Source organism: Oryctolagus cuniculus, chromosome 1 (assembly GCF_051225735.1).
Source record: "Oryctolagus cuniculus isolate XC-2025 breed Fujian yellow rabbit chromosome 1, ASM5122573v1, whole genome shotgun sequence".
NCBI lineage: Eukaryota > Metazoa > Chordata > Mammalia > Lagomorpha > Leporidae > Oryctolagus > Oryctolagus cuniculus.
The window spans coordinates 80,507,452-80,528,406 of record NC_142867.1 but is presented as its reverse complement, the minus strand read 5'-3'; the positions used below and the strand labels follow the sequence as shown (position 1 = coordinate 80,528,406).

The window sequence follows — 20,955 nt, the reverse complement described above, 5'->3', positions numbered from 1 at the left end:
TGTCTTCCTATAGAAAACTTGTTATACCATATATCTAATTAGATCATTTCTTAGGTTTTTTTTGGTTTGCTTTTTACATACAAATTCTGCATTTGTTTTGTTAGATTTTTCCTAGATAATTTATAATTTTTGATTCTTGTATAAAATCAAATATTTAAAAATTTATTTTAAAAATATTTGTTGCTATTATACAATATAGCCAGTCTTTTTATGTGGACTATATATTCAGCCACTGCAGTATGCTTTCCCTATAATTTATATTAATTTGTTTATAGGGTTTTTGGATTTTTTTATGTACTTGTCTTTCTTATCTTTTTGTATTCTATTTTGTTGAATCTCATTGTTATTTTCTAAGTCACATTCTTCAGTAAGTTTTACATTTACTTGGTCTAATACAAGCTTTAAGTCTCTAATTTTCCGGTTTTTAAATTATTGAAATACTACACTTAATTTTTTACCAATATCTGTTAATTGCACTCTTGGAATGATCAGTGTAACAATGTATTGATACTAGTTTTATGTCCCATTATAGAGAAAAATTTTCATAAAGATTTTTATTTATTTATTTGAAATTAAGAGCTGTAGGGAGGGGGAAAGGCAGAAAGAGAGAGAGAGAAAGAGAGAGAGAGAGAAGAGTGACAGAGATATCTTCCATCCACTGGTTCACTCTATAGATGGCTGCAAAGGCCATGGCTGGGCCAGGCCAAAGCCAGGAGCCAGGAGCTTCATCTGTGTCTCCCAAGTGGGTGGCAGGGGCCCAAACATGTAGGTCATCTTTTGTTGCTTTTCTCAGGCCATTAGCAGGGAGCTGAATCAATAGCAGAGGACCAGGGACATGAACCAGTGCCAATATGGGATGCCGCCATCACAGATGGTGGCTTTGTCCACTACACCTTGATGACAGCCCCTATAGAGAGAAATTGTATAACTTGGTTATGGCCATACAGATACTAAATGACATGACTGGATATCTCATAAAAAAGACCTGTTTGGTTCTAAAATCTTTACTTTTAATGATCTGCTACCATGAATTAGAATCAATACTGGCCATTCAATACCAGCTTTTTGGTATAAATCTTAGCTTATGAGGCTTGAAATTTTTCACAATGCCATGATAAAAGTACAGCTCCATTTCAATGTGTTAGTTCTGTATTGGTGTTTTACCAAGTTATCACAAACATAGTAGCTGAAAATAATACAGTTCGAAGCAGGCATTTGGGCACTTTGGGTTAAGCTACCGTTTGGGAAGCCTACACCCATATTGGAATTGCTAGGTCACATCCAAGCTTCTCTGCTTCTGATCCAGCTCCCTGCTAAGGCACTTGAGAAGCAGCAGACGACAGCCCAAGCACTAGTGGCCCTGCCACCCATGTGGGGGCCTTGAATAGATTCCATGTCTCCTTGCTTTGACCTGGTTTAGCCCTGGATGCTACTTTCTTTCGGACATTGACCCAACAATTGAAGATCTCTCTCTCTCTCGCTCTCGCTCTTTCTCTCTCTCTCTCGGTGAGTGTGTGTGTGGGTCTCTCTGTGTGTGTTTGTGTGTGTCTGTATCTCTTTGTGTTTAAAAGTGGCTCATTCCCAAATGCCTGCTATAACTGGGGCTGGTTCCAGACAAAGCTAAGAGCCAGGAACTCAATCTGGGTCTCTCTAGTGAGTGGCAGGGACCCACTACCCTCTGAGAGGAATAACCTGCTGCCTCCCAAGGTGTACACTTAGTAGAAAGCTGAGACAGAAATGGAGGCATGGCTGATATCCAGACATTCCTATATGGTGTCCCATGTGGCCTACCCCATACATTTATTAGCTTTCAGTTCTGAAGGTTTGAAGTCTAGCAGGACCCAGCTGATTTCTTTCCTGAATTTTGCATGGTTGAAAGCAAGATGTCCACTGGTTCTTATTGGGAAGTCCTGTGAAGAATCTACTTCTAGGATTATTCACATTATGGCAGAATATATTTCTTTGCAAATATAGTACTGTAATATTCTCATTTGTTTTAATATGAAGATAATATCTTAAATTAGCTATAACCAAGTGAAAATCATGCTTAAAAAAAACTGACATATTGTTCTCCTGAGGCATCCCCAAACATAAGAATTTCAGTTTTCAAGTTGGCATCTTTTTTAAGATAGATCATTTGTGACAACATTGTTGAACCCAGAGGACATTACGTTAAGTGAAATAAGCCGGGCACAGAAACACAAATTCTCTCAGTTGTATTAGCAGTCTTAAAAAGTTGGACTCATAAAAGTAGAGAGGAGTATATTGGTTATTAGAGAATGAAAAGTGAATAAGGAAAGGAAGATGTTGGTCAAAGTGTACAGAATTTCAGTTAGGCAGGAGAAATAGGTTCTGGTGAAAACATTGTGATTTTAGTTAATATATTGTATATTTTATGCTAGTGAGAAGAGTGGATTTTAAATATTCTTACCACAAATAGTAAGTCTTTTAGGCAATAGATATTTTGCTAGACGGATGTGATTATTCTGCAACTATACATGTAATGAAACTTCATATTGTATCCCTAAGTGTACGCAATTATTTTCCAACTAAAAATAAAACTTAAAAAATGATGGGAAATAATGCCAAAATACATTCTAATGCTAGAGATGTGGAAATCAATGGGAGCATTTATGACAGTGGCGTCTTTCCTAGTTTGGGGTCAGCGAAGAGAGATCTAGAGGAGTAGTGCTTAATATGAAATGGGAACCATTAGTAGAGTTTGTGACATGAAGAGCTTGGAGGCAGGAGAGTGTAAAGGAGAAGATTGTTCAGAGGCTGAGGATATTCCAGCAAGAGATAACATAAGTGGAAAAAAAAAAATTTTTTTAAACTCTTCTGATCTTATCAGTGCACAAAGGATCTGACATTTCGCAGTGTGCAGGTACAGAATATACCAAGACTCTCTAGGGCTCTCAACACATAGAAGAGTACAGTGAGGGCAGAACAAGAAATTGACGTTGCCTTGGAAGAATGCACTCAGATGATTCTAACACTAGTGGAAATGAGAGTGCTAAGTTTTATGAGGGTGTAGAGTGAAAAGAAATGTTTTCTTTGGGGGCTTTTAGGTGAGAAGAAATGGGAGTTTTATTCAACACTCTTGAAAAAGCTGACATTTGACATAATCCTTAAAGGAAGAGCAGGGTAAGACCTGCAGCATGTTGGTCCAGGTCAGGATGCTTATGGTTTATTTTGTCCTCCACTGTGTTTTGACCCTTGCCTTATTTGTTCAGCTAGGATTGTGTCTAAGCAGAGCCTCCGCATCTGTTCTTAACCTCAATTGCAGCCTCATCCTTTTACCCATGTGCCGAACACTCCTGGCTTACCTTCGGGGATCCCAGAAGGTAAGAAAAGCAAAAACAAAACAAACAAACAAACAAACAAAACAAAAACAAAAACAAACCCAAAAAACTAGGCCACAGATTCCATTGAATAAAAGTTACCATTCTTCTCAGTTTTCATGGTCTGAATTTTGGCTGGAGTGATCACTTCAAAGCTGATATTAAGAGCCTGTCAAGTTGTCCCGTGATCTGTTGGACAATAAGATCAGGGGACAGCAGAAATATTTCAACAGTGGTTTTACTTCTGTCTCACCATCCCACATACACAATCACAAATCCTTACAGTGGTTATGCAACCAAATATTGTTAGTCCATTTTTATACATGAGAAATCTGAGGCATAGACATTTAAGTAACTTAGCCAAAATTGTGAGAACAGTGAATGGTAGAGCTAAGATCGACACCAGTTCCTGTTAGAACATGTGTCATTGAGATCCTTTATTTTCACTTGGTCAAAGGCAAGTTAGATCAAGTGAGCAAACTAGAGCCTTGTGGCCTTTGAGCAATACATAGAGTTATTGCTGATATTGGCAACATATCTCTGCTTAATACAGATACCTATTTTGAGGTGTGTAATATGTGTGCAAAAGACATTCTGATTAGTGACATCAAATGTGGTATTTATTGTCATAAAATGAAGGATGTAAATGGAAAAGTACTTTAATTCTGTTGAAACTCAGCTGAAATTCCTTTTTGTGTTCAATTATTCCATTGTACGTATTTGAGTCTGTTTACTCTTCTCTAAGATAGCAAGGTACTGTTAGGTAGATACTGATATTTGAAAAAAGAGTTCCTAAAATGAGGTTGCTTTCATGTTCTGTGAAGTTCATACATATAGTTCTGCTCTTGTAAAACTTCTCAGTCTTTCCATGTAATTGTATTTGTTATATTTGGGAACTCTACTTTCAATGCAATGATTTATGGAAATAACTCTTTCCTTAGGTAGTCTACAGTTGTAAAAAGCTAGGTTTTGATCCCTGTGGCTGGCCATTGGCTCAACATGAAGAAAAAAGAAGATAAGGGTTAGGAAATGAAAAATTCCCACCTAAGTCTCTCAGTACTTAATAAATCTTAAAGAAGTACACTTAAAGTACACTTTAAGTGCTACTTAAAGAAGTATTCAGAGATGTTTGGCATTTTGCTTTTCTGTAAGATGAATCAGGCATTTTAAAAACAGAGATGAGATTGCTTCCTTTATGTTTTACTACAGAAAGAGAGCATACATATATTGTCAAATTCATACATTCTAGAAATATTCAAAATAATCAGAGAAATATTTCCTAATCTTAGTCTGCCAGAAAAATCTCTGATGACAATTGGGGGTACAGATTGCAGAAACATTAACATACAGTGCTATTAATTTTGAACAATGGAGGAATATAGTATAGTTCATGTTTCATAACTTTTTCCCTTAGCAATATAAAGTTGCATATCTTTCTATATTGATGACATAGTTGTCAGACATTCCTTTTAATGGTTAGAATATTCCAGTGTCTAAATATATCATGATTCATCTCACCATTTTTTTAAAAATTAACTAACTTGAAAGGCAATGAGAGAGAGAGAGAGAGAGAGAGAGGAGAGACTGCTAGTTCACTTACAAAATGCTTGAAATGGCCAGGACTTGGCCAGGCCACTGAACTCAGATCTCCCACATGGGTGACAGGAACCCAATTTCTGGAACTGTCACTACTGCCTACCAGGGTGTACATTAGCAGGAAGCTGGAGTCAAGAGTCAGGGAACCTGAGTGCTCTGATAAGGGCATCTTAAGTGAGACCGGATGTGCACATCTCACCAACGTTTGATTAATAAGCTTCTGTCTTATTTTAACAGTTCTGATATAATAAGCAATCCTATGGTGAAAAACTTTGTACATATATCTTATTTATTGTAACATTTTTACTACATTAAACTATTTTTATTTAGGTCCCAAGCAGGAGAACAAGAAGAGTGTTGGATAAGAGCAGAACATTCCATATAACTTGTGGTGTCACTATCTGTATTTTCTCAGGTGAGAAAGCTAAAAGATATGAAATATTTTGTGAGAATTGCATATTTTACTAATGCTAAAATGTATAATTTTATTGTTTTATGAATTATTCATGTCACCAACTTGAGATTTTCTTATTTGATAGCCAAGTTTACTTTTCTATGGGTTTAAATATGATTGTCTAGGGGTTGCTGCAGAAAATGGTTGTGTCTTATGACTGTTTACAAAATTTCACTCCCAAGCTGATAACAACTATTTCCTGAAAGCAAATAATTTTATTTAGAAAAATTATACTAGAGCTTTTAAGCTCTAAAAATAATGATATGATATGAGTTTAAATGCATGAAAATTAGCATGTGAAACGATCACTTAAAGAGTATGATTCCAGCCCAAACTATATTTAATAAATATTTCCTTGATATTAATGCTTGGATGGAAAACATCCAAATATGTGAATTTTATCCTATTCTATTTTAAGTTAAAAATAAAATATTTGTTTGTAGAAGGCATTTTAGTTTTTAAGAACTTATTTGTTTATTTGAAAATGGAGAGAGAGAGATCTTTCATCTGTTGGTTCACTCCCTAAATACCTACAACAACATCTGGAGCTAAATCACACTGAAGCCAGGAGCCCAGAATTCAATCCATCCTTCCCACGTGGGTAGCAGGGACTCAGGTGCTTGAGCCAACTGCTGCCTCCTGGGATGTGCATTAGCAGGAAGCTGGATTGGAACTGGAACCGAGACTTGAACCTAGGGACTCTGATATGAGATATGGTGACTTAGCTGCTGGCCAGATGCTCACAGCATTAAGAGACATTTCAAAATAAATTTTTATATTGAGAATTTTTATTATATTTTTCAAACGTTTGGCATAGAAACAATTAACATAGTGATTAAGTATATGGACTCTGGGATTGCATAGGTTCTATCTCCAGCTGCCCTTCTGCTTGACTATATGATAGTGCTTCTTTAATCCTCTGTTTTTTGTAACTGTGATCTGGATTAATAGTAGCAGTTAGCTCATAGTTTCAAGGTTAAAATGAGAAAGTACATGTGAGTTCTTAGAATAGTGACCTTAAGTTACAATCTCAAGGGTTAATTTTCTTGCAGCATGGCACTTAACGTTTTCACCTGGTCAGTGTTTGATATGATATAGCTGTTTTGATACTAAGATTATTTTACCTGACATTTATTGTGTGGTCATTTTTTATATTTATTTATTTGAAAGAGTTACACAGAGAGAGGGAGATCCCCCCCCGCACACACACACACACACAGAGAGGGGGAGAGAGAGAGAGAGAGAGAGAGAGAGCCAGCTTACATCTACTGGTTCACTCTTTAGTGGCCCCAAAGGCCAGGGCTGGGCCAGGCTAAAGCCAGGAGCCAATAGCTTCATCGGGATCTCCCACGTGAGTGGCAGGATCCCAAGCACTTAAGCCAGCTTCCTGTGCTTTTCCCAGGCCACTATTAGGGATCTGGATCAGAAGTGGAGCAGCTGAGGCATGAACAAGCACCCATAAGGGATACCGATGTTCCAAGTGGCAGCTTTACCCACCATGCCACAGTGCTGGTCCCTTTTGTGACAATTTCAACTAGGCAGTGTTTTGATACAGCTGTTAGTAAGAAATCATTGAACTTTCAGGTACTTAAAGATTGCCCAGAGACAAGCTTTTGGCACAGTCTTTAAGACACCACTTGGGGTGTTGGCAACCTATATTGGAGAGCCTGGTTTGAGTACTGGCTCTTACTCAAGTTCCAGCTTCCTGCTGATGCACACCCTGGGGGGCAGTAGGTGATGGCATCAGAGTTGGGTCACAGCCACTCCTAGCTCCATTCCAACTGTTGTGGGTTTTGGGCGAGTGAACAAGCAGATGGGAGATCCCTGTTGTTCTGCCTTTCAAATAAATTAATTAAAAATTGACTAACATTGTTGAAGCAGACATGGTCACTATATATCTCTGAACATCTTTCCACTGGTAGAAGGGTTGAGATTGGACTCAGAGATGTGATAGAAACTCCAGTGCAGCTCAAGGCTGAGTAATGAGGAAGAGCCTAGTATGAGTTAAGGATGAAGGGTGTGATAAGGGATAGGGATGGATTTTGGCAAGGGACAGTGAAAAGTCAGAAATGGAAGAGGATTAGGAGACTTTGACATATTCAGTATTTTGCTTGTTCTAAACTGTAGTTGTGTCCAAATATTCTGGTTCAATTGGGGAGTAACCAAGAAGCTGGATATTGCAAAGCATTACTGTGGGGGAGTAGTTTCCAGAGGGTTTGCATTTGGCTACCCACTAGTGGTCTGTCTGGCTAAATTAGCTTTTCTTACCATACTTTTCTTTCTATAAAATAAAGATGATTCTATCAAACCTCATTGTTTTGTTATGACAATTAAAAAAGAAAATCCATTAAAAGTACTTGGCATAGTTTCCTGCAAACCTCTTAAATAAGAAACTCTAAACCCCATTGACATAAAAGACTTTTTGAAAGTAAGTACGTCCCCTAAGGATTTATCCCATATAATTGTTATATAGGATTTATTTTCAGGGGAATTCAAAAATACTGACAATTGTTCAAAGTTATTCTTGCATGCATGAGCCACAAAGTGTTTATTTAACATATAAGCCTTTAATTTAAAATGAAGAGGTTGTTTATTTATTTTATTATACATTTCAGTATTGATGAAGCTATAGAACAGAGTTTTGAGTGAGTAATATTTTATGCCTGTGCCACGTTGAATCTCACCAAGATATTCTTTGTTTTACTTCTTGGAAATCTGTCCTTATTGTTAGTTAACTAAATCCCAACTTGCTGTTTACTTTTAATTATTTGTTTATTTTTTATTTTTATAAGGGAACAAACTTCAGGTTTTTCATATATAAAGTATTAAGAAGCATAATGATACTTTCTACCCCCCACTCTTCCTAAAAACTAAAAATGATTTTTAAGCATAAATTTAGGTTCATAGCAAAATTAAGAAGAAAACACCTATATTACTCATATGCTCGTTGTTCTCAGATATACGTAATATTTGCCATTATCAACAATGCCCACCAGGATTATGCAGTTTGTTACCCTTAATGAATCTGTATTGATTGGCACATCGTTATCAAAGTCTATGATTTACATTAGGTTTTGTATTGTAAATTCTATGGGTTTGGACAAGTGCATAATGACACAATTATACTATCATATATGGTAAATTTCACTGTCTTGAAAATCTTCTGTGTTTTGCCTATTCATTCTCTCTCCTCTTTAATCCCGGGCAAGCACTGATCTTTTTGCTCTCTCTCTAGTTTTGTCTTTTCAATAAATGCATATAGTGGGTGTCACACAATATTTAGGCTTTTCAGATTAATGTAAGTTTCCTCCATTTCTTTTCATGGATTGATAGGTCATTTCTTTTAATATTGAATAATATCCCCAAAACTGGATATTTTAGAGTTTATCCATTTATCTGGTAGAGAACATATTTATTGTTTCTAACTTTTGATAATTTTTAATAAGGCTGCTATAAACATCCCTGTGCAGGTTTTATTTGCATTTGCACAGAAATTTTAACTCCTTTGTATAAATACCAAGGAGTGGTCTTGCTGGATCATATAGTATGAGTATACTCAGTTTTGGTTTTTTTATGAAGATATTCATGTAGTCCCCTCTGATTCACTTGCTTTTTTTTTTTTTTTTAAGGTTTATTTATTTATTTGAAAGGCAGAGTTACAGAGAGACAGAGGCAGGGGCAGAGAGAGATCTTCCATCCACTGGTTCACTCCCCAAGTGGCCGCAACGGCTGGAGCTGGACTGATCCAAAGCCACAAGCCAGGAGCTTATTCTGAGTCTCCCATGCAGGTGCAGGGACCCAAGCACCTGGGCCATCCTTCACTACTTTCCCAGGCCAAAGCAGAGAGCTTGATTAGAAGTGGAGCAGCTGGGTCTCAAACAGGTGCCCATATGGGATGCCAACACTGCAAGCAGAGGCTTCACCCTCTACACCATAGTGCTGGCCCCAGTATATTAGTTTTGTAAGAAACCATCAAACTGTTTTCCAAAGTGGCCATACCATTTTTCATTCCCACCAGCAAAGAGTAAAATTCCTGTTGCTCTGTGTCATTGGCAACATTTGATGCTGCCAGTGTTCTAGATTTTAGACTTTCTAGTGGGTATGTAGTAGTTTTAATTGTTTTAAATTTGTATTTTCCTCATGCTATCTAGAGTGTCTTTCCATATGCTTATTTGCTATCTATCCTGTTTGGTGAGGTGTCTATTAAGGTCTTTGGTCATTTTTTAATCAGGTAATTTGTTTTCCTTTTGTTGAATTTTAACACCACTTAAATTTTTTTAATAACAGTCCTTAATCAGATATGTATGCTGCAAATATTTTCTCCAGAATGTGGATTGGATTATCTTCTCATTGTCTTTATAGCAGCTTTCAAAGAACAGAAATTTTAAATTTTAATGAAGTCCGACTTATTGGTTACTTCTTACAGGGATTATGCCATTAGAGTTTTATCTAAAATTCATCACCAAAGCCAAGGTCCTCTACATTTTTCACTGTGTTTATCCTTTAGAGTTATAGTTTTGCTGTTACATTAGGTATATGAACTATTGATTTTTTCTGAAGGGTGTAAGGTTTATGTGTAGATGCAATTTTTTGCCTGAGGATGTTTGTTTCACAACTGTTGAAAAGACCGTTTTCTCCGTTGTATTGTTTTCTCTCTTTTGTCAATGTTCAGTTGGTTATATTTCTATGAGTCTGTTTCTGGTTTTATTGTTCTGTTCTTTTGATCTGTTTGTTCTTTCAATATTACCACTCTGTCTTGGATACTTTACCTGTATAATAAATATTGCACCTGTCCACTTTAAAACATTTTTTAAATGTACTATTTATTTGAAAGTCAGAAAGATACAGATAAAGATTTTCCCATCTATTGGTTCAGTCTCCAAATGCTCCCAACCTCTAGGGCTTGTTCAGCCCAAAGCTTGGAGCTTCCAACTCATTCTGGGCCTCCATGTGAGTTGCAGGGAACCAAGAACCTGAACCATCATCTGCTGCCTCCTTATTAGCAAGAAACTGGAATGGAAAGCAGAGCCAGGACTCAAACCTAGGGAGTCTAATATGGATATGTGTTCCAAGACTCATCTTAAACATTGTGTAAATGCCTAATCCCGTCTACTTTTATTGTGTCCCTTTCTCCCTCTAATTTGATTACTTGCAGAACCTTGTAAGTTCTTTAAATCAGTTCTAGGTTATATATTATTCTAGCCCTCTCTCATTTTCCTTGGTGTTTGTGAGCAGTTCACAATTCTTGCCCTCTTTATATCTCATGTTCTAGGCTGAAGGAGATTGTGGCATTCCAAAGATTCCAAGCCATTTCTTCTTTTTGTTCCTGAATCACGGCATTCAGTGTATTAGCATGAACTGTAATGGTTTACTAAGCAATTTCAGATCATCTCACTCATATTTCTCATTTCCATCACCATCATTTTACAGAGAAGTAAACTGAAGCTCTGTTCAACAAGCAATATTGCCAAGATCACAAGTTTTTCAGCCAGTCATCTGTTATTCACAGTGCATTTAATATGCTATTACTACACTTTAGTTCATCTAGAAGGAAAAGTTAGGAAAGAGTGAGTGTATGATGGGCCAAAACACAGATCATTTGCCCCATCCTTGTCCAAGCCCCTCAAGATCACATTCCTTTTCCCTGGCTTTTCCAAAACTAGTTGGTCTTCAAATCGCTAGCAGTTTCCTAAAAATTTATGTTTTGTATGAGCTCTGGATCAGTTGAACACTCTGCTGTATCATTGTAGGTAGGTTATTTATTCAGTGTTGATTATCATTTTCCTGAGTTGTCTCATGAAGTGGTTCCTAACACTTTTGCTACCAGGTTTAGCATTTTATGATTTAAGTTGGTTAACTATGAACAGTTTCAACTGGTTACAAGCCTTGCAGTGGGCTTATATTTTAGAGTGTGTGTCAGTGAATTATACAATATATGTAGCAGTTTTGGAGCTATGAGAGAGATGAAGGTTTGGAACAACTAGAATATTCAGTAGCTGCTTAAGTAAATAAATAGATATACATATTATTAGATACACTTTTTTTTTAAAGATTTATTTATTTATTTGAAAGTCAGAGTTACACAGAGAGAGGAGAGGCAGAGAGAGAGAGAAAGAGGTCTTCCTTCTGATGGTTCACTCCCCAGTTGGCCGCAGCAGCTGGAGCTGCGCCGATCTGAAGCCAGGAGCCAGGAGCCTCCTCCGGGACTCCCACATGGCTTCAGGGGCCCAAGGATTTGGTTCATCCTCTGCTGCTTTCCCAGGCCATAGCAGAGAACTGGATTGGAAGTGGAGCAGCCGGGTCTCTAATCAGTGCCCTTATGGGATGCCAGTGCTTCAGGCCAGAGCGTTAACCCACTGCGCCACAGCGCCAGCCCCATAGATACACACATTTGTAAATATGTGTGAGGGGTGAATTTTCCCTCTCACCTCAACTGATTTACTATGATTATTTAATTTCAGCCTTTGAACATTCCGTAAGCTGTTTATAGTCAGGTGTGCCTTTTTCACTTTTAAAATTTCACCTTTCAATGTAAGATTTCATTGCTTACTGACTGCTTTCCAGAGAGCAGAGATGAAACTCCCACTGACTTGCACCTGGTGTGATTCTGTAGGTGTGCATGTGGCTGCCCATCTGGTGAATGCCCTCAACTTCTCAGTGAACTACAATGAGGATTTTATTGAACTGAATGCAGCAAGATACCGAGATGAGGTGGGTGGTCTCTGTCTTCCCGTTTTCCCTTTACTTGTCATGAGATGACTAATGAGGGTCTGTGATTTTCATGGAAAATTTGTACCTTGCTGTTCCCTTTGAGTGCTTTTAAAATGCAGTTGTCAAGTTGAGTTTTATTCTTTTTCAGTAGAAAATATAGGTAATTACTATTTCGTAGTCTCTTCAACTGAAAATGGGAGTTTGCAAAGTGTCTACTTTTTATATTTGGCTGAGTTCAGATGGTTGCCACTCAGGCCTACCTTCTGACTCCCAGTAGCTCTCGTCTAATTCCTATCATTCAGCTGAGAGTGTCAGCAGTGCCATTACAGGGTAAAAATACTTTAATAACTCACATACAGTTCTTTGGAGAAAAAAGGCAGAAAAGCATGTTTATTTTGTAGATCCCAGATAATCAATATACTGATTTAAACAACATTAATGAGTTTTCATTATTCATTCTCTTTATTCACCTTTGAATAGGTGGTCTTGAGCTGAATTCTGTAGCAAGCAATATCTGATTTAGGGGTGCTTTTCTCCATGTGAAACCACTCATAAAATGAACTAGTATGTGCAGAGCGGCGGGCCAGGGCCTGGTGGATGTCTCTGGCAAAAGTCTTGTTAGGTCTCTGTTGCTCAGTGCTTCCATACGGTCTTTAGGCTCCTTTTGCTTCTCAATACCACGACTGCAGCAAATCCAAGATGCTCTGTGTCTCATTTGATCTGAACCCTGCCGGTTCTTCTAACTAAATCTGGTAGTGACAACTTATCTTTTGTACACTTTTGTTTCACAGATTCATATATGTAAAATTTTGGTTTAAAATAGATACACATTTTAAGTTTTGATGGACAGAGCCAGATTGCCTTCCTAAAATGCTTCTTCAATTTAGTAGATCAGAGTGTCTATTTCTATATCTTTTTGCTATTTTTTTAATTTTCCCATAAATGAAGAAGGCCACTAATTGTTTTGAATTATATTTCCTGTTTCTTTACCTTCTTCCTTCCTTCTTTTATTTTTTCCTTCATGTTACTTTTGTTCTTCCTTCCTCTCTTGTTTTAATAATTATGTATGTAAAACCTGATAGGTGTGGGGCAATGTGCTCCATGTAGATAGAAGTAAGAGAAGTATATAGAATAAACAGATGTACTGTTCAGTGAATTGCATTTGAAAAAGAGAGTTGTTTTTTCCATCTATTTTTGGTTTTGGCTTTATGCTTTCACCTTGCTTGTAATGACCCATCCTGTGACTACTGTGCACCCTCACTTAAATCTGCTATAAGGGGCTGGTGCAGTGGTGTAGTAGGTAAGGTCACCACCTGCAGTGCTGGCATCCCATATGGGCACCAGCTTGGGTCCTGGCTGCTCCATTTGGATCTAGCTCTCTGCTATGGCCTGGGAAAGCAGTGGAAGATGGCCCAAGTCCTTGGGCCTCTGCACCTGTTTTGGAGACCCAGAAGAAGCTCCTGGCTACTGATCGGCCCCACTCCAGCCATTGCAGCCAATTGGCGAGTGAACTAGCGGATAGAAGACCTCTCTCTCACTCTCTGCCTCTCCTCTCTCTGTGTAACTCTGACTTTCAAATAAATAAATCTTTAAAAAAATCTGCTTCATATTCACATAGTCACATATTCACATCTATGTAGCAGTCACTCATCTGTCTTCTTTCCCTAGGAATAGTAATTGTTCTATCTACTGGATTTCCGTAGTAACTTCTAGTATTATCTCTTTGTTCAGCCTATCTCATATTTTTCCTGGTTGTTTGTTTATTGAGTTGAGGCTTTAGCCAAGCCTCTAATACCAGAAATACTTATCTAAGTCATCTGACCCAGGTAAGCCAAATGAGGAGCTGTTCCTGGTAAATGGTCCTTATTTGTGAACCCTGAAGTGACACCATGAAAATGGCTTCCTACTTAATATTAGCCTGGCCTGATCCTGAAGTCAGTGGAGGTATAAGGAAAGGAGTTCAAAAGCCTGTTCAGCAGTAAGTGCCATGAGGATAAAAGTAAATCCACATATCTCCTAGGGATTGATCTTGGTATTCCACAAGTCAGCAAGAGAGTTGACTGTGGTCCAGTTCTCATAGACCGTGGAAACATGAACATTTTCACATTGTAGCTGATGGTACTGAGCATCAAAATGGTTTAGCAGTAGGCTAAAAGCCACTGTCATTATTTTCTAAGTAGCTATTAAGATTAATACCTTGGCCTTCTGACTTACCCAGTGTTCCACCTTTCTCAGATGAATAGACTTATCTCAGTTGTGAAAATATGGCACAACTTAATTGAATCTCTTTTATTTCTCCTGAAAGAAAAGTGGCTTGCATGTCTGACGCATGGCTCTTTACCTGCAAACTGAATTTTGTATCACCAGTGCTTTCAAATTTTCAATCAAATTTTGTTTTCCCTCTTCAGGATCCTAGAAAGCTTCTCTTCACAACTGGTAAGTTGTTATTCATTGCTCTTTATATAGGTTCAAGAACACTATGATAATACACATTGTCAAACTGTATAGCAACTAGATACATGGTACAATATAGCATATGGAAAATTTGTATATCTGAACAAATATTAAGGAGTTCAAACATAAAGTTGCAATATGAGCAGAGGGAAGAGGCAAACAGTTGGGTTTTGAATGAGTGGAGAATAAGTGAACATGTTTCTCTGTTTTGAGCTCTACCAGTGAAAACAATGGAACCCCAGTAATCCCATATGCTTCCTGCTTTTTGCCCCCTGCCATTTTAACTGTGGTGGGATACAATATGTATGTAACAGATTCCTGCCCTCAGAGTATTGGAACACCAAAAAACTTTGCACTTCAATGTAGTTCTTTTTTTTTTTTTTTTTTTTTTTTTTTACAGGCAGAGTGGACAGTGAGAGAGAAAGGTCTTCCTTTTGCTGTTGTTTCACCCTCCAATGGCTGCCGCGGCCGGTGCACCGCGCCGATCCGAAGGCAGGAGCCAGGTGCTTCTCCTGGTCTCCCATGGGGTGCAGGGCCCAAGGACTTGGGCCATCCTCCACTGCACTCCCGGGCCACAGCAGAGAGCTGGCCTGGAAGAGGGGCAACCAGGACAGAATCCAGTGCCCTGACTGGGACTAGAACTCGGTGTGCCGGCGCCGCTAGGCTGAGGATTAGCCTATTGAGCCACGGTGCCGGCCAAATGTAGTTCTAACAATTTAGTGATTTAGTAGAACTTTTGATGATCTGAAAACCTATAAGAGAACCAGTCATTGAAATGAGTTATTTTTCTTGCGATATCTCTCCTTTTCCATTTGCAATTTATGTTCCTTCTTAACCTTATTGTCCATGAAATCTCAGTCTAGACTATTAATTTGTTAGAAGCACATTTGAACATCTCAAAATATTCCCCTGATAGACAATTCTTATGAACATTCCTCTTTTTCCCAGCCTTCCATTTATAAAGATGAAAGGAAAAGCGGCATTTGGTGGATTTTTACTATCTATTTCAGGGACAAAGACGGTTCTGTAGTTGAGATGATCTATCATAAACGTTTGGCTGTAATAAGCTATTAAGGATCAGAATTGAACATGGGGATGAGGCACATTATCCTGTCAAATGCATTGTTCTTTTTGGATCAATTTATGATGAAAAATAACTATAATTCAGGTGCTTTACCTCTTCATGTCACAAGTATATATTTAGATTTATGAAATACATTATGTTTCTGCCTATAGATTTATGATATTTGCCACTGGTACAGTATTTCAAAGCTTTGTCTCTTGGAACACAGTTTTATTTTGCTTTCAATTTTTGCTCCTTGCAATCATGTTTGCATTTAAGCTTCAACAATTAGATGACAAATAGGAGGGAAGGAAAATACAAAACCCAAACATCATAATATAAATTAATGAAATTTTTGGTTCATATGAATTAATTTGAGGAATAAAGAAGAACATTAGTACTTTACAAAGCCTTCGGGCATTTAAAATATTTTATGAAGTTAACCTTACAAAGGTATGAATAGATCTCTTGTCTGAGTAAGGTATTACATTAAGTAAGACACTTTGTGTAACTTGTGTAACTAAAGCCTCTGTAATTTGGTGATCTCTCTCCTTAACAGGAGATCCCATCATCCTACATTGTTTTCTGGAGGTCTCCCTGAGGTATTGGGCTTAGGATGGAAGATATTTAAAAACAGATTTCTAGACTCCCTCTTTTTTTTTTTTTTTTTTTTTTTTTTTTTTTTTTTTGACAGGCAGAGTGGACAGTGAGAGAGAGAGACAGAGAGAAAGGTCTTCCTTTGCTGTTGGTTCACTCCTCAATGGCCGCTGTGGCTAGCACACCACGCTGATCCGGAGCCAGGAGCCAGGTACTTATCCTGGTCTCCCATGCAGGTGTAGGACCCAAGCACTTGGGCCATCCTCCACTGTACTCCCAGGTCACAGCAGAGAGCTGGACTGGAAGAGGAGCTACAGGGACAGAATCAGGCTCCCCGACCGGGACTAGAACCCCGGGTGCCGGCGCTGCAGGCAGAGGATTAGCCTATTGAGCCATGGCGCCGGCCATAGACTCCCTCTTAAAGAGTCCCTGGGAGAGACTTGACAGTGTGTTTTGCTAGCCTTCCAATAACCTCTGAAGCTGCTGTTCTTCCTCTGCTTTACCCATCATCATACCCTCTCACTACTACCCGCATTTTTACCTGGAATAGCCTATTCTCGTTTGTTCCCCTAGCCAATCGCTTCTCACCCTTGAAATCATATTGACAAGTACAAACTCCTCCCTAACTGGACTAGGCAGAGCTGGTCTCTTCTTGGTTGAGGTTTATATATCTGCATACTAGAAATAATATGTGGTAGAATAGTTTTCTTTCCTATCTACATTGTTCTTTCCACTTGGAGATTGCTTCTAGAATATGCAGAGTTTCTGTTATTATAAACAATTTAAACCCCTCAAAATCCACAAATGAGCACCATTTTGGTGTCCTAGTCTCACATAATTTCTTCAAATACTGTTATGACCAAGAACCTTCACTTGCCAGATTTTTAACCTGGAGCTAAGACTGAGACATAACAGTCTGTAAGTATGGCTCTGGTACTACTAAACCATCTGATTAACTACACTGCATGGTAGCTGGTGAAAGAGAGAAGTGGAGCCTAGGGAGGGCGTTAGGATGAGAAACACTGCTTTCTACATTTAGATTGAATCCAGTTTTTTAATTACCAAAACTGACTAAAACTATTTCACAGCCATCCTTAAATGTTCTGGAACACAGCATGTAAGAAAAAAATAAGTGCCTGATTAAGGAATTGTGCTTATGTTTTTAGGTATTCTGGTGTCAAAGAACATTTTTCTTAGTTGGTAGATTTCTTGGACTTTAGCTTCTAAAATCTAAAGATTTTAGCTTCTATCTGTGCTTAAATTTTTTAAATATAAAGTATGATTGGTAAATTAAGATTGTTTTATGGAAAATAAAGACTATGATTATAAAATATAAGATATGGTAGTTAGACTGTTATATAAGGAATGGTGAAATATTCCAATTATTTTATTTATAAAATAATAAAATAAATTTAATAGTCTGGATTATAGAATCATTCATTACAAATGATGTAACTTACATGATGTTACTAAAATGCTCAGTATCTAATTTCAATTATAAAAACTTGCATAAGAAACTATAATCATGTTTCCAATTATATTAGGAAATAGAGGAATGTATGGATTATGGTATATTTCTGACAATATCTAAGTGTGGATGAAAATGATCCCTCAGAAATGGTAGCATACTACAATTATTTCTTTTATTTTAGAATTTATTTATTTACATATTGGAAAAGCAGAGTGACATATAGGGAGACCCAGATATACAAACACACATGAGGGGAGAGAGACAGAGAGAAAGAGAGAGAGAGACCGAGACCTAGAGACAGAGATTTTCATTCTGTTGATTCACTCCCCAAATGGCCCCAACAATCAAGGCTGGCCCAGTCCAATGCCAGGAATTAGGAATATTAACCTGGTCTCCCATATGGGTGGAAGGGCCAAGTCCTTGGGTCATCTTCTGCCTTCTCAGATGTATTAGCTGGATCAGAAGCAGAGTAGCTGGAACCCGAATCAGCGCTTTGATGTGGGATATTGTAGTCCCAAATGGTGGGTTTAACCTATTCTACCACAGCACCAGACCCTTCAATTACTTATTTTAAAGGATACTAATCATTGATTCTGATATGCTTAGATAAAAGGCAGTAAGAATAAACATAACAGATTCTGTTTTTTAAAGATTTGTTTATTTGAAAGGCAGAGTAATGTTTGCAGTTTCAGTCCCCAAATGTCCACAATTGTCGGGCCTTGACCAGTTTGAAGTCAGGAGTCAGAAACTTCCTCCAAGTCTCCCATGTGGGTGGCAGGAACCCATATACTTAGGCCACTGTTTCCCAGGCACATTAGATCCAGGAAATTGGATCTGAAGTGTTGGGTAACTGGGACTAGAGTTAAGCCACTTCACTATGGGATTTGAGCATCCCAAGTATTGGCTTAACCTGCTGTGCTATAATATCATCCCACAAAAATGCATTTTCTGAGGAAAGAAGAATATGTTTGGCTGCATAACTTAAAGAGCTTGAAGAATTCACAGGAAAACGCATATGCTTAAATGAATCAGTTTACCAGGTGAGATTAAACAATTCCAGTAATTTCCTGTAAATTCCTGTATTTCCTGACTACAGGGATTTGCAGCAAAGGAGGCTAATATACCCTTAGCTAAATTGTCTTCCAAGACTAGTTAGGGTGTCCCTTTATGTACCCCGGAAATAGTCAGTGCTCAACAGTGTTTTTAGTACTTTAATGATCTATGTTGCAATTGCCAACTTAATCTGTCTGCCACCATCACTGGATAGAAGTTCTTGTAGAGACAGAGAGAAAGGTCTTCCTTTGCTGTTGGTTCACCCTCCAATGGCCGGCGCACTGTGCTGATTTGAAGCCAGGAGCCAGGTGCTTATTCTCGTCTCCCATGGGGTGCAGGGCCCAAGCACTTGGGTCATCCTCCACTGCACTCCCGGGCCACAGCAGAGAGCTGGCCTGGAAGAGGGGCAACCGGGACAGCATTCGGCGCCCCGACAGGGACATGAACCCGGTGTGCTGGCGCCGCAGGTGGAGGATTAGCCTAGTGAGCCGCGGCGCCAGCCAGGATTTATTTTATCTCTATCACTTTAACAGTAGTACATTTGTAGATGCCTAGAAACAGTTCATTGAATGAATAAAAGCTATTTGATGACTTCTCTTACTTGATGCATGTGTTTCTACAGTCTCTAACATTCCAGTTAATAGGTTAGTTTGTTTACTTACAGTGATGGTGGCTTATTAAAGTGAAGCCTCCTTTTTTTTTTTTTTTTTGAGTACTCTAATTACAGTAAGTTTATTTTTTTATTGCTAAGGTGTTTTTTTCCATGCTTCTTTTATCTAAAGTCTATTAATTTATAAATTATGAATTCTAGTCTTCTTGTACTTTTGGAAGACAGAAAGAAATTAATTCTTGGGGACAGTGCTGCAGTTTAGTAGGCCAAGCCTCTGCCTGTGTCACTGGCATCCCATATGGATGCTGGCTTGATCCAGTTCTTTGCTAATGCCTGGGAAAGCAGTGAAAGATGGCCTAAGTGCTTGGGCCCCTGCACCTACATGGGAGACCTGGAAGAAGCTGCTAGCTCCTGGCTTCAGATCGGCCCAGTGACGGTCATCACAGCCAGTTGTGGAGTGAACCAGCAGATGGAAGACCTCTCTTTGACTGTCCCTCTCTCTCTCTCTGTATTTCAACCTCTCAAATAAATAAATAAAATCTTTAAAAAAGAATATTAATTATTTAGATAAGAGATAGTTTAATAAACAGTATCCTAATCCCAGACTATATAGGAATATTCCCCATCCTGCGCTTTCTGGGTCTTCTACTTTATCTTCAAATAACTGAAGTCACCTATTTTATGCCCTCCAAGTTCTTCCAGTGTGTTTTTTGTATTCTTATTCTAAAAGTGGTTCTCTGGTCAAATAAGTTTGAGGAAATATTTAAATTTAAACAAGTTTCTTGCTTTGAGTACCTCCCAGAGACTTTTATACAATATTGTGCTCTGTAACCTCATGGAATAGTAATGGAATTTTGGAATAATACAATTACTATCTCAAGGAATTAGGTGCAAGTTATATATTTAGGAAATTATGACTCTATCATAAACATGATCGGTTTTTCAGGTGTTCTTCCAGTGAGGTGATTTTCCAGTATTCCATAATGTATCTTGGCATGATCAGAACCGCATGGGCTGGGGCCAGTGTCGTGGCATAGCAGGTAAAGCTGCTGCTTGTGACACTGGCATCCCATATGGGCACTAGTTTGTGTCCTGGCTGCTCCGTTTCCCCACTTCTGACCCAGCCCTCTGCTAATTGCCTGGGAAATGCAGCATAAGATGACCCAGGTGTTTGGGACCTGCATCCATGTGGGAGTCCCTGATGAAACTCCTGGCTCCAGGCTTTGGCCTGGCTCAGCCCTTGTCGCAACTATCTGGAGAGTGAACTAGCAAATGGAAGATCTCCTCTCTCTCTTTATCTCCCTCTGTCTCTGTGTAGCTCTGACTTTAAAATAAATAAATAAAGCAAACACACATAGGAAGCTTTGAATATAAATCTATTAGGTCATTAATAAAGGACCGATAAAGTTATCAGAGGGTCCCCTTTAGCTACAAATTTCACACTATGTAGCCATCTGGATTGCCACATTTATTTATTCATTTGGTCAAATAAGGGACTTTTTTTTTTATCTAAATCACTTTAAACTGGAGAGACAAACCTCCTCTTTATAGCCTTAAAATTGATGGAGTTGTAATTGAATTTCACTAAATTATACATGTGTTTTT

The 20,955-nt window shown here is 38.3% G+C and overlaps 1 protein-coding gene across 5 annotated transcripts in view; it reads left to right on the top strand.

Annotated features, from left to right (window-relative positions):
- Positions 1-20,955, top strand: part of NOX4 (NADPH oxidase 4) — a 208,546-nt gene that overhangs the window by 55,785 nt on the left and 131,806 nt on the right. For 2 of the 5 annotated variants that reach the window (XM_089311743.1, XM_070076632.2), the window contains exons 3-6: positions 3,238-3,344; positions 5,268-5,352; positions 12,005-12,102; positions 14,511-14,538. The exons of 1 other annotated variant lie outside the window; for it this stretch is intronic. In XM_089311743.1, coding sequence (XP_089167869.1) covers positions 3,303-3,344; positions 5,268-5,352; positions 12,005-12,102; positions 14,511-14,538 — 253 coding nt within the window. In that variant the 5' untranslated portion in view covers positions 3,238-3,302. Of the gene's footprint in view, positions 1-3,233; positions 3,345-5,267; positions 5,353-12,004; positions 12,103-14,510; positions 14,539-20,955 lie in introns of all 5 variants that reach the window. 2 more of the 5 variants (XM_089311732.1, XM_002708641.6) reach the window with 1 other exon arrangement.